This window comes from Salvia splendens, chromosome 10 (genome assembly GCF_004379255.2).
Source record: "Salvia splendens isolate huo1 chromosome 10, SspV2, whole genome shotgun sequence".
Taxonomy (NCBI): domain Eukaryota; kingdom Viridiplantae; phylum Streptophyta; class Magnoliopsida; order Lamiales; family Lamiaceae; genus Salvia; species Salvia splendens.
The window spans coordinates 14,262,625-14,277,095 of record NC_056041.1 but is presented as its reverse complement, the minus strand read 5'-3'; the positions used below and the strand labels follow the sequence as shown (position 1 = coordinate 14,277,095).

General features: G+C 38.0%; 2 protein-coding genes across 2 annotated transcripts; both read right to left on the bottom strand.

The window, feature by feature from the left end:
- Window positions 1-2,642: 2,642 nt before the first annotated feature.
- LOC121752660 (protein FAR1-RELATED SEQUENCE 5-like) lies at window positions 2,643-8,105 on the bottom strand. Its single transcript, XM_042147773.1, has 3 exons — window positions 6,456-8,105; window positions 4,499-5,231; window positions 2,643-4,068 (listed from the first exon to the last, which is right to left on the bottom strand). The coding sequence occupies exons 1-3, from the start codon at window positions 6,535-6,537 to the stop codon at window positions 2,643-2,645; spliced, it is 2,241 nt and encodes a 746-aa protein (XP_042003707.1). The 5' UTR covers window positions 6,538-8,105.
- Window positions 8,106-8,248: 143 nt separating this feature from the next.
- LOC121751178 (receptor-like protein kinase FERONIA) lies at window positions 8,249-13,491 on the bottom strand. The gene is made up of 6 exons (XM_042145895.1): window positions 10,723-13,491; window positions 9,573-10,615; window positions 9,339-9,474; window positions 9,077-9,216; window positions 8,880-9,003; window positions 8,249-8,808 (listed from the first exon to the last, which is right to left on the bottom strand). The coding sequence occupies exons 1-6, from the start codon at window positions 13,274-13,276 to the stop codon at window positions 8,453-8,455; spliced, it is 4,353 nt and encodes a 1,450-aa protein (XP_042001829.1). The 5' UTR covers window positions 13,277-13,491; the 3' UTR covers window positions 8,249-8,452.
- Between the last annotated feature and the right edge of the window lie 980 nt (window positions 13,492-14,471).

Below are 14,471 nucleotides of genomic sequence, written 5' to 3'. Positions count from 1 at the left end.
AAGTGAAATATCAATAAGAGTGATGTGTTTTGTAAACAAGTGTGAAGTAAAAATCGTGTTGATAGTGATGTGTTTTCATTTCTTATTATGAAAATAGGACGACGTTGTGGATGCCCAAATTGCATCTGCAATAGAAGCATGCATGGAGATATATGCTGATGATGATTGTGTTCAATCAGAGTTAAATGTATCTGGCAAAAATCCTTCAACCGAAATAGTAGTTTACAATCCAGACATTGTAAGTGTTAAACAATCATATATCTCATCCATTCACCAACACTTTTAACAAACATCAAGTGAACTATATGTCTTATATAGTGATGTTTTCATATCATTCTTGCCCTGACAGGAAACTGCTAGGATTGAACAAATGGAGATACCTCAAAAGCTGAGAAGAAAATATCAGCTGCATTGAAATCTCCATTCCATGAAAGAGTGGTTAAGGCTAAAACCAAGTTTACCTTGAAAGAGTCACAAGTCTTTTTGTGGATTATGACAACAAATGAATTAAATGAGTAAGATTTATATTATAGTTCTGATTTAGAAAAAAAACATACAAAAGATGTGCTAACACACACACATGTTTGAACAGGGACACCATAGTGTATGATGATGATGTCATAATGGTAACAAAAAGAGAATTCTGTTCACTGTTGCCACATACGCTAATAGAAGTGGGTGTGATAAGTGCATGGGCTTCTTATTTAAATAACATGGAAGAATACAGGTCCCTATCTTCATCGAGGCGCCTCTTTTTCACAACATACCCAATGGTAAGAATAGAATAAATTTTGAACAGTATTGTGATTATGAAAACCGCAGTTTCTGTGGTAAGATTTATAGTTGTTTCATTGATTTTAAGTGATTATGAAAACCGTATGGCCTTTGTATTATGTTTACATGGTTAGATTTACGAGTGAAGTGTTTTGTGAACAAGAGTGAAGTAAAATCAAAGTAAGAGTGATGTGTTTTGTGAACAAGGGTGAAGTAAAACAAAGTGAATTATTTCAATCCAGATTTAACTTGTCTCATTTTTCAGCTGTATACAGTTGTTCACCGGCCTGATGGGGTCGACCTCATGACCATAATTGATAGATTCTGTGACAATTTACAAACTGAGGTTGAACAAATTCCGTATTTCAAATGGGCCGACGTAGATTTGGTAAATACTGAACACAATTGATTCTTTATTATATTCTCTAGTTGTTTTTATTCTGAAATTATTATTATTATCTATGTAGGTGTTCTTTCCAATTTGTGCTGCGGAACATTACTATACCATATGCTTCAGATTTAGTACTAACAGTATAGTGCTGATTGACAATTCAAAGAATGCTGACGATGTGGACATAACAGTCAAATATGGTGGCATACCTGAAAATGTGGTAAGTATACACGATATACAGTGCAGTATTTTTGTGATTACAATGAATTATAGTTCTCTTTATAGTGAACTACATCTGATATTCATGATGATATATTGCAGAAATTATATTTTTGTCATTATTTGACAAAAATGGGGCATCACAACCAAACCAAATCAATAAAGGATGTGAGTATAATAAGGCTCAAAATGCCTTGGAGAACAACATCAAATGCAGAAGATTGCGGAGTTTTTTTGATGCGACATTTGGAATGTTATCATGGTGAGCGCGAACAAGATTGGAAGTGTGGATTAACTACAAGAAGCAAAGGAATACTCCAAAGACTGAGAGCAAAGTATTGCAGCGCATTATTATTGTCGGAAAAAAACCATCAGTCACTGAATATGTTGTCAGTAACATCAAAGCATTATGAAGAATATGGGAAAACCAATAACATAGATGTGGAAAAAATGATTGTAAACTTCAAGCGTTCATGAACTATTATAGAAAACTTCATAAGTGAATTAACAAGTACTTATTTTACATTAATATCTTGTTTACTATTTAATTCACTGTTGTGTTTTGTAAACCACTAAATGATGTGTTTCGTGAAGAAGAGTGAAGTAAACTCAGAATAAGAGTGAAGTCTTTCGTGAAGAAGAGTGAAGTAAAATCAGAATAAGAGTGATGTGTTTTGTGAACAAGAGTGTAACAAAATCAGAATAAGAGTGATGTGTTTTGTGAACACGAGTGAAGTAAAATCAGAGTAAGAGTGATGTGTCTTGTGAACTAGAGTGAAGTAAAATGACAGTAAGAGTGATGCGTTTGTGAACAAGACTAAAGTAAAATGACAGTAAGAGTGATGCGTTTGTGAACAAGAGTGAAGTAAAATCAGAGTAAGAGTGAGGTGTTTAATGAACAAGAGTGAAGTAAAATCAAAGTAAGAGTGATGTGTTTTGTGAACAAGAGTGAAGTAAAATCAGAGTAAGAGTGATGTGTTTTGTGAACAAGAGTGAAGTAAAATCAGAGTAAGAGTGATGTGTTTTGTGAACAAGAGTGAAGTAAAATCAAAGTAAGAGTGATGTGTTTTGTGAACAAGAGTGAAGTAAAATGACAGTAAGAGTGATGCGTTCTGTGAACAAGAGTGATGAACTTACTGGCACTTGAGCATTAGTACTCTAAAAATTCGCATTGAGATAAAATTCACTCAAAAGTGTAATAAAATGAATCATTAGTACTCTAAAAATACTACAATGTGAACTATTTCTATACAAATCCTCATTGCCTCTGATTTGACTTCTCATTAACCTTTTTGCAGTTCCTAGAATCATGGTGTCCAATCTCATGACAGTTTCCACACTTTCGGCCTGGTTTCATTGCTAACTTTATTGCTGACTCCCTCTTCGATTTCTTCCTACTTCCACTTCCCTTTGTACTAACAACCTCAGGAGGATGAACTTCAATATTGTTCGGGACATGTGAGCCATAGAAGTTCTCAATCATTGCTCTCTTCTGTGTGGAAGACAGAACAACATCTTCGCCAAGAAGCTGCTTCCTACCTTCTTCAATAATTGCAGCGAATGCATTGATTTGATCAATGTTCCCTTCAATGCTTTGTGCTGTTTCAATGAATAATCCGTACAAGTTTTTAAATGCAATCTTCTTCTTGTCCACAGCAAGGTGTATTTCTTGATCATCACAAAAACCTCCATGTATTGGCTTCACAAACTGTGACTTCAACCATCTTCCTCCATGCAACTTCTCGGGTATCAACTTAACAAAATTATGTTTCAACACACAAAATGTATGGCTGCACAATAGACCAAGTCTTTCAAATTTTTTGCATCCACACAAATAGGTGTCATCACCAATGGAGTAAGTCACTGTCCATGAGTTTGAATCCTTGTCCTTTATGTCATATACTTCAATATCTGTATTGGTAGACACTCCTAGAGTTGCACAAGACAAAGAGAAACATGCATATACTATCTCTTCTTGAATTTCAGTATAAGCACTACCACTATATATCGTCGATGCATGTTTCTCGATTTCCAATCCTGTTCGCAAAATAGGTACTTTTGTTGAATCATAGTATTCAAGCTTTGCACTATTACTTCTTTGAGTCTCCAGAGCATGATTATAGTTCATATAAAATTGCATAAGGTTAGCCCGAGACTTTGAGTACCTTTTGAAGAAGTTATTCTGTGATTCAGATATAGAAGTTGTCTTTATCAACGAACTCATCGAAAAATCACGGAAAAAGGCTGGAACCCAAAATTTTCTGGATGCAAACATTGATGAAAACCAGACATTATTGGTCAGCCCATATCTTTCCATTATAGCATGCCAAGTTTCCTCAAATGCATCAGGTTCTATCAACTCTGACCATACACATGCATTCAGTTCCTTCTTTAATTGTTCACTACCAAGCATGTTCTTTGGCAATTTGTCAGCAACTTTATTCATAACGTGCCACATACACCACCTGTGTCTTGTATTGACAAGGACCTCCTCAACAGCAACTTTCATTCCTAAGTCTTGGTCGGTTACAATGAGTTTGGGAGCCACACCCATACACTTTACAAATTGGTTAAATAACCATGAAAAGGAGTTGGCATTTTCCTTGGACAAAAGGCCAGCAGCAAATGTCACAGGGCGACCATGATTATCCTTGCCCGTAAAAGGAGCAAATATCATACAGTATCTGAAATGAAAAACAATTCACTATAAGCATGCAGAAAACACATCACTCTTTTTCACAAAATACGTCACTCTTGTTCAGTCAATACTTCACTCTTTTTCACAAAACACTTCACTCTTGTTATGATTTCAGAAAACACATCAATATAAGCATGCAGAAAAATACATCACTCTTTTTCACAAAACACGTCACTCTTGTTCAGACAATACTTCACTCTTTTTCACAAAACACTTCACTCTTGTTATGATTTCAGAAAACACATCAATATAAGCATGCAGAAAAATACATCACTCTTTTTCACAAAACACATTACTCTTGTTAAGAAAACACTTCACTCTTGTTCACAAAACACTTCACTCTTTTTCAGAAACACATCACTCATGTTATGATTTCAGAAAACAATTTAACAAAAGAGTAATTAGTGTGCACATACCTGTTTGTGGAGTATGTCGTATCAAACGAAACAATATCTCCATACAAATGGTAGTTTCTTCTGGCAGTAGGATCACACCAAAACAATCGTGTCATCCTATCCTTTGAGTTGACCTCATACTCATATGTAAATGCACTACACAACTCCTTCTTCCTTCGCAACTCATTCAATAACATTTGTGCATCAGCTCCTTCTACATAAGCTCTAAGGTCACGTCTATAGTTGCGCACTTCTAAAACAGTACACCCTACATAATCTAATCCACCAAGCACTTCTTTAAGTAAGCTAAAACTTAAAGTTGGACCAATATTTGCATTAGCACAATCGAGGATGAATTTCTGATGGACTAAATCCAAATTACGGTTCAAATTCATAAAACGCTTATGGCGTTCCTCAACCATCTCATGATTATGGTCTTCAACGAAACTTTGTATAACATAACCAACACCCATAATATACTTCCAAGACACTTTAGCATTACAATAGCACTTAATAGAAGAACGCTTTCGTTTCACCTCAGATTGTTTACTGTTTCTTTGCTTTGTACCTTCTCGGCTACACACCACGTAAATCCAAGTAGTGACATCTTTTTCCTTTTTCGATCCCTTTTTACGGGTGTCAAATCCAACATATCGAGCATAATTATTGTAGAAGTCCAATGCACGATCAAGGGTCATGAAACTTTGTCCAATTTTTGGTTTCAATTCATCTGGGCATTTTGGTACGCAAACCACTGTAAAAAACACAGCACTCTAATAATGAGATTACTGCACTCTTGTTCAGAAAAAGACTTCACTCTTGTTCACAATACACATCACTCTTATTCTGATTTTACTTCACTCTTGTTTACAAAACACATCACTCTTATTCTCATTTTACTTCACTCTTGTTCACAAAACACTTCACTCTTGTTCACAAAACACTTCACTCTTGTTCACAAAACACTTCTTTCTTATTCTGATTTTACTTCACTATTATTTGCAAAACACATCACTCTTATTTTGATTTTACTTCACTCTTGTTCAGAAAACACTTCACTCTTATTCTGATTTTACTTCACTCTTCTTCACGAAACACATCATTTAGTGGTTTACAAAACACAACAGTGAATTAAATAGTAAACAAGATATTAATGTAAAATAAGTACTTGTTAATTCACTGATGAAGTTTTCTACAATAGTTCATGAACGCTTGAAGTTTACAATCATTTTTTCCACATCTATGTTATTGGTTTTCCCATATTCTTCATAATGCTTTGATGTTACTGACAAGAGTGAAGTGTTTTGTGAACAAGAGTGAAGTGTTTTGTGAACAAGAGTGAAGTAAAATGAGAATAAGAGTGAAGTGGTTTGTGAACAAGAGTGAAGTAAAATGAGAATAAGAGTGAAGTGGTTTGTGAACAAGAGTGAAGTGTTTTCTGAACAAGAGTGAAGTAAAATCAGAATAAGAGTGATGTGTTTTGTGAACAAGAGTGAAGTAAAATCAGAATAAGAGTGATGTGTTTTGTGAACAAGAGTGAAGTATTTTCTGAACAAGAGTGAAGTGTTTTGTGAACAAGAGTGAAGTAAAATCAGAATAAGAGTGATGTAAACACATCACTCTTATTCTGAGGGCATCACTCTTGTTCACAAAACACATCACTCATGTTAACAAAACACATCACTCTTGTTCACAAAACACATCACTCTTGTTCACAAAACACATCACTCTTATTCTGATTTCACTTCACTCTTATTTGCAAAACAACTGTAAATCTAACCATGTAAACATAATACAAAGACCATACGATTTTCATAATCACTTAACATAAGTGAAACAACTATAAATCTAATCACAAAAACTACGGTTTTCATAATCACCATACACGAAAATATTGTATATTAATAAATAGTAGGAATTGTTATAGAATTGAACAAGAGTGAAGTAATTGTTATAGAATTGAACGAATAATGATTACCTTTAGAAGTCTCAGCTTCCTCGCCCGAAGCTGATGAATCGGAATCGAAATAATCTTCGTCCGACCTCATAATTGAATCCATTGATTTGAATCACGATGATTGATTTGAATCGCGATGAACGGATTGAATAACGAATTGAATCGCGTCGAATTGATATATGTCCACTTTTTATCCGACCAATTCAAAATTTTAGTATTCATCTGTTCAATAATGCACACCAATTCTAACTGGAATCTGGTAAAAGGAGGCAGATTGGGTGAAATTGAAGCCTCAAATGGGCATAGTTGATGCTTTAAACTCTCACCGACCAACTGACCAAGTTCTAATACTCTAGGCTCTCTCATGAGAAGAACCGATTCTTACGGGTTTGTGCAGGCGTCTCAAATTTGTTCCAGTGTGTGGACTATCTCCTCCATAGAGGGTGGGAATGGATCCAACCTTAGCTAATTGTAGTACTGATCTCGTCCCTCTAGACTGGCATCACTTATTTCTTTTAATTTCCTCAACTTACGATTTCATCCATCCACTCAACCAGTCGTCCATCCCTCTCTGCATTTCCACTAATACCACTCCACACCGAATCCATATTCCATCACTCTTCACAGAAACATGCACTGTAAATTGCAATAGCCAACTCATTACTATCTCATCACAATCTATGCTGCGAGTTCGCCCATTTTTACCAGTGGCAGCATATCCGTGTTATTACATGGGAATGACCGATTGTTGGACCCAACTTCGCTAGCCCAAACTCAGATAGCTTAGCTTTGAAATATAACTTACACCATTAAGCAATCATGGTGTAGGCCTGGTTTGCATTACAAAACCATTACCATCTATAGCACTAGCACTTATATACAGATAGGACACCTTCACTGCGCTGCTTTGAATTGTACTACATGAATGTCTTTCACTAGTAATTCAAGAGGAAGCCAGTTTCACATGTTGTTACTTCTCCCACATTCCTTTTGCTATCGTCTCTCTACATTTTCACATCGAAACTGGCTCATTAGCTCTCACTCTTGCAATGGCTGGACTAAGTGGAGAATAGTTTCAGCAGCTCTCAATCAGACCCCCAGATGTTCCAGCAAACTCAACTCAAAATGCTTCAAATGCAGCAATCGAGTGCAAACACACCAGCAAATAGCGATTCAAACCAGTAGACGAACATCCCAAAACACTCTGCATTGCAGACCTAGCTTTTGATGGTGCAGCATCAGTGGTTACCTTTGCTACTACTACTATCTCTACATATTCATCAGCATTTTTCTAGTGAAAATAGCATTCGCTTATTAGATCCCAATCATGTCGCGCCATGCGCCTCAATAGTCGTTTAGTCCCATGTTTTTTGTTCGTATTTGAGCTTGCCTTGTGTTTAATTTTAAGCACCAACCAATGCAGCCTGCACTTGGATTTTCTTTGTTTAAATTATAGTGTCATTTAGCCAAGCACGTGCTGTGACGGTAAGAGATGGTGGGAGGGACTGATATTATCTTACTTCCATAATGAAACCATAATTATACCATGAAGATAAATCCACTCTACTCTATTTACTACACTACAGTACATATATACGAATTGAGAGCCAAAATCCATTCTTACCAGTGTGTGGACTATCTATTTTCCTGCATTGCGTTGAGGGAGCCATTGTAAGACAGCCTTACCTGATTGTCGTGATGATTTCTTAGGATATCAATCATTTCCTTTTAACTTTTTCCCTGTTGGATAAAAGTGCCCAACCACACCTTTGTTTGCTTTTCATTTCATAGGTGTCCAACCAATTCACCAACACTTTGCACAACAATTCTAAATCTTACTTTTCACACATGATTTGAATTCACAGTCAAATTTTCTCCGACATGAACATCCAAACCTCTATAGGTGGAGCTAATGTACAAACTGTATAAAAAAAGGAAGATACAGGGGATGAACTCAAACAGTAAATTGTTACGGTCTGTGCTTCAATACTGGCCACCTGACCAAAGTGAGTAATAAGCTATCTTGAGAAGAAGCGATTCTTACTAGTTTGTGTAGGTGTGTTGTTGGTAGCATAAATTTTTCCCAGTGTGTGGAATATCTCTTCCATAGAGGGTCTTTTTTTGGGATCCGCTTCAAGGCAACCTAAGGCAACCGTAGCTAATTGTAGTAGTACTGATTTTTTATGATATCCTCCCTCTAAACGGGCATCAATAATTTCTTTTAACTTCTTCCACTTGGATAAATAGGGTTTTATCCACTCAACCAGACTCTGTTGTCCAGATGGACGTCTATTGTCGAGTGCTCGCAGCCCTGTCATCATTTCCAGTAACACCACACCGAACCCATATACATCACTCTTCACATACAAGTGCCCTGCAGAAGTAACCAACTCATTATAATGTGATCACAAGCTCTGTTGGGATATGCGAGTTGGCCATGTTTACCTGTGGCAATATATTCGGGAGCAGCATAACCCTGCGTTCCCATAACCCGTGTCGAGACATGGGAATGACCATCTGTTGGACCCGGCCTCGCTAACCCAAAGTCAGATAGCTTAGCTTCGTATGACTGCAGATAAACGATTCAATACATCAGAGCAAGCTATTGGTTGTTAAACTGGAAAGTGAATGAAATAACTTACTTCGTCAAGCAATATGTTAGCTGTCTTGAAGTCCCTATAGATAACTGCTTCTTTTGATGCATGCAAGAACGCCATGCCACGAGCTACTCCAGTCAATATCTTAAGCCTAATGTGCCACGGAAGCGGCTGAACACGTGACTCTAACCAAGAAAAGTTCAGTTAGTAAACTATCTAGCACTAATTGCATGAGAGAATGTGTATGTCCAAGTGAATTAAGATGACAAGGTATGATTGTAGCAAATGAAATGAATTAATCCCTTACTACTAAAAAGATGGTTTTCCAGGCTGCCGTTGGCTATGTATTCATAGACAAGAAGTAGTTGTTCATCCTCATGGCAGTAGCCCAACAGCTTCACTAGATTGGGATGAGAGAGTCTTCCAAGGAAGTTCACCTCAGACTGTAAGTTAAGGTACACAGCAGCCATTCTCAGTCTCATACTACCTCAATTTAAGTTGAGCAAAGAAGAGGAGGTGAAAAAAATTCTACTGTTAGTACCTGCCACTCTTGAAACCCTTGCATGCTTTCAGAACTCAACTTCTTGACAGCAACGAAGGCTTTTTTGGCAGCGGCTCTGTCACCCAGACACCCCTTGTAAACCATGCCAAAACCTCCTTCTCCCAGCACCAAATCAGCTCTGAAATTGCGAGTTGCGACTTTGAGTTCCGCGAAGCTGAAAACCCTCAAATTGGGCTGGGCAATCACACTAAAACTCCCATCGTCGGCAACATTTACTTTCTTATTTAGTCCAAGCAGTTCCATGTTCGCATTATGAGAAGTACCAGTAGATGAAGGCACCTGCCCTGCCGGACTGGGGTTCGCATCTTTCATCCTCTTATAAAAAAACTCGTTAAACTGCTGAGATGTATTATCAGTAGCTGAAGGCACCTGTCCTGCCTGACTGGGACTTGCATCATCAGCAACATTTATTTTCTTATTTGCTCCAAAAAGTTTCATGTTTTCCTTCAGAGATGCACCATTGGATGAAGACACCTGCCTTACCGGACCGGGACATGCATCATCTTCAACATTTGTTTTCTTAAATTCCACTTTCTTCTGCTGAGATGTACCAGTAGCTGAAGACACCTGCCCTGCTGGGCTTGGATTTACATCATTGGCAACATTTATTTTATCATTTGGTTCAAAAAATTTTGTGTTCGCCCTCTGAGATGTACCAGTGGATGAAGAGCCACCTTCAACACTAATTTTGTCTTTTGGTGGCGAAGAGTCTGCCATCTCCTTCTGTTGAAGTGCAAGCTCAATTTTTGTTACAATGTGTATGGTTGTTGGCCGGTTTTTTGGTTCATCACGGAGCCATCTTTCTGCACTGTTGACAAACGTCCTCAGGCTATCTGGTGAGATTTCCCCTCTCAGAGTTGGAGCCACAATATAATCAACTTGTCCCTTACTAAAATTATCCATAACCCGCATATGCTCTTCTATTTCATTTGATGACTCCACTGCTGGACTTGAAATCACCCCATCACTTCTCTCAGTATTGCCATCCATTGTAATGGTGCTGGTCCTATGTAATATCGGTGCTGCAAAATATACAGTCAGAAAAATGCATGGCAAGCAATCCAGTTATACCAGCGAATAAGTCCATATTGGAACCAAAAAAAACATCCATCAAGGTACCAAAACATACCTGATACTGAGGTGCCTGCTAAGTCCATTTTGTTTGAGGGTTTCTTGGTCTTCCAAAATGCATCCCAAGGCCAAAGTTTTCTTGATATGCGAAGTATCATGGATTTTCTTCCTCCTTGTCTTCCAGAATTGATCATAGTGCTGTTAATTTGTTCATTGGGAAGAAATGTAACAGTTTTCACATTCGTCATTGGTATCCGACTACTTGATAAAATGGTTCCATCATCATCTGAATGTGGCATGGCATTGGGAGCCGAGGATGTCACATTCTCCATCTGAGGCCCGGCATCAACAATATTTGTTTTCTCATTTGGTGCCATGAAATTCACATTGTCCTCGTGATATTTATCAGTTGATGAAAACAATTTTTCAATGCCAGTCCTCTCATTTGAATCAAGAGCTTCTGCCTTCTCCTGCTGCTCAAGTGCAAGCTCAAGTTTCATAACAGCATGCCCTATCGCTGGCCGTTTTTTGGGTTCATCGTGCAGGCATCTTTTAGCAACCTTCACAAACGTCTTTAGGCTATCTGGTGATACTTCCCTTATTAGACTTGGAAGTACAATATGATCAGCCTGTCCCTTACTGATGATATCTATAGCCCATGTAGCCAGACAACACTTATCTTCTTCATCACATCGCTCCAGTGCTCTTCTCCCACACAACACTTCCAGCAACACCACACCAAAAGAATATGTGTCGCTATTTTTTGTTGGTTTATGAGTTACACAGTAATTTGGGTCCAAATATCCTCGTGTGCCTCTAACTAGTGTGCTATTTTGGATCCGAGAGTCGCTGCCAAATCCAGTCTTAGCCAAGCCAAAATCTGATATTTTAGCAACAAAATTCTCATCAAGCAGAATGTTTGAAGATTTCACATCTCGGTGTATGATCCCATGGCCTGTGTGAAGATAATCTAGAGCTCGACCAGCTCCAATGCAGATCTTAAGTCGTTGCTTCCAAGAGAGGTGATAAAATTCATTGTTTTTCTTAGCTAGTTTGTATAGATGGTCAGCAAGTGTCCCGTTGGGCATATACTCGTAAACAAGAATCATTTCCTTTTGCTCACAGCAGTATCCGATGAGAGAAACTAAATTCACATGTCGAAGCTCAGAAAGCATTTCAACCTCTGTCCAAAATTGTTGCTCTCCAATACTGGAGTGTTGTTTTAATCGCTTTACAGCTACAATCTCTCGCCGATTATCTATGAGCCCTTTGTGGACATTCCCAAATCCACCCCTTCCAATGAAATTTCTGCTGTGGAAGTTGTCTGTTGCCGATCGAATCGCAGCTAGTGAAAAGCGACGGCATGATTGCTTTGCCCCAGCAGATGGCTCTTTTTCCTCTTCCAAAAAGTCAGTTGCCCACATTTTTTGGAGCAGGTGGACAATGATGATTACCAGAGAAATCTTAGTAAAGACCACAGTTGCAATAGCATTTTTTCGACCAAGAAGAGAGTTGAGTAGAGTAGGGATAGAGTATGATGGTGAGTCTCCTGGTGGAAGCAGAGGACTGGGACTAGCAAGACTGAGGTCATGGTTGCTTAACTTGAAGACTTCAAATCCTTCAATTGGGCCTTGTCTATCCACTAATTCATGTTGAGAATGCAGAGAAATCGAGATTCCATGCTTAGACTCACTTTTCTTCCCTTGCACCATCACTATATAGTTATACCAAAGAACACTTTGATTCCCCGATTGTTGGAGCATATCAACACTAGTCAAGGCAACCATGTTTTCAATCATAAGCACGAAGTCCATTTTAATTCCTATCTCAGCCAAATGAACCCTGACCAAATACCTAAATCCCACATCAACCGACACGCTCCAAACGAGATCACTAGCCTTGTTTCCATTTCCTTGAAGAATCGATGCCCATATCCCAAACATATCATGGCCAAACGAGGCAGTCCCCAACTTCATATTTTGATGGTAAACCCTCTCAAGTGCAGTAGCATTGTTAATATAGATGACAGACTTTTCTCCAAGCACATCAACTCCACTATCTCCACCATGACAGTAAGAAATGGTGGGAGGCACTGATATAATCTCAATTCCATTAATGAATGCATAATTATACTTGGATTGGCTAGGTTCGGGAGAGAAAACTATATTAAGGGGTTGATTTTGATGTACAATTATGCAGAATTCCTTAACAAGGATATTGAGAGAGAGAGCACGAGCAGTTATGGAAGCACTGAAATTAGCAAGTAGGGTGAAAGGTCCCGCTTCAACGGTGAAGAAATCAGTGTAGGTATGGAAGCCATGGTAGTGAGCGGGATTGAAGTGAAGGCGGATAAATTTCTGACCTGAAACGAGGTGAAAAGAGTAGGAAAATTGGGAGCGAGAGATGCGCGCGGTGACGTAGGGAACTGGATCGACGGCTGTGATCAGCTCTCCCGTGACAGTTGATGCCTTTGATGAGCCTTTCGTGGCAGCGTCTCCGCCCCATTTTTGGCCGCTCACAGCTGCACCTCCGCCGCAGTTGATAGAAATACGATCACCACCTGTAATTGTAAAATTGAACAGTAGGAAGCAGAGAATCACGAGACGGTGCATTCAGAATTGCATGTAAATTTACTTTGGGAAGAAAGATAGATGATCGGAGTTGGAATTTGATTACAATTCTGAGCGTCAACTCTCAAGTAAACGTGTTGCACTAGTCAATACGCGTTGTGAATTGAGATTTGTACAGAGAAAAAGATATGGGGTGGACTATTTTTTTGGTGAAACACAGATGAAGCCAAGTCTGCGACAGGAGATCCGAATAAAATTAGGAAGATACCTAAAAACGCAATGTAAAGTTCCAAATTGATAGCACCCATTATATCAGCTGATACGTGAATACGGTAAAAAAAAACCCACTCCTAACCAACTCAACTGCTCTCTCCAGACTCCTAAACCAATAAATGTCTTATTTTACATATTTAATTCTATTTTTTCTATATTCAATTTTGAAGTTCAATTAACTTGTTCATCTGTATTTCTTAGCATTAATCTTAGTACCTGTTCGGTTTCCAAGACTACTCCTATCTTCTCCTATAATCATCCGTTCGATTTACTATTTCAGCCAAATCTCGGCCCACAACTGTAGATCTGGGCCCGTCTCGGCCATCTGAGCAGCCTCCTTTTCTTCCTAATCTCATGAGTCATGACCAACCATTAAACCTTACCCCCTCCAACTAATTAATCCTAGACAAAGTCCATTTGAGTCTATCCTAGACTATATCCATGATAATTTTGTATAGTTAACCGAATGGGCAAGAGATTGTCCTAGTAATAGCTCACTAATAGCCCAGTCAAAAACTCCTACCACCATATCATCATGCTCTTTCCATAGTATAGCCAATGCCCTAATCCTACAATAGTCTAACAACATCCCACCAATATCCTAGCCATCCCTAAAAAATCACTAAAAATAACAGCAACAAAACAAATTAGAGAAAAAATATAAAAAAAAAATTGAAATGGGAATAGAGTTCCCATTTCCAATCTATGTAGCACATATTCTATGAAATACTAAAAGGAAAATAGGTGTAAAAAATTAGTATAATATGAAATTCAGTTGAGTGCGTTATAAAGCTAATTTTTCTCGAAAATGTTAACATAATCACATTAAAATATCAACACAAATTTGTGTCGACATGTTCATATATTGCGTTGACATTTTAAATATCAATGCTAACACATTGTATTAAAATATCAACCAAGTTTATATTGATATTTCAATATTATCGTGTTGACATTTTTAATA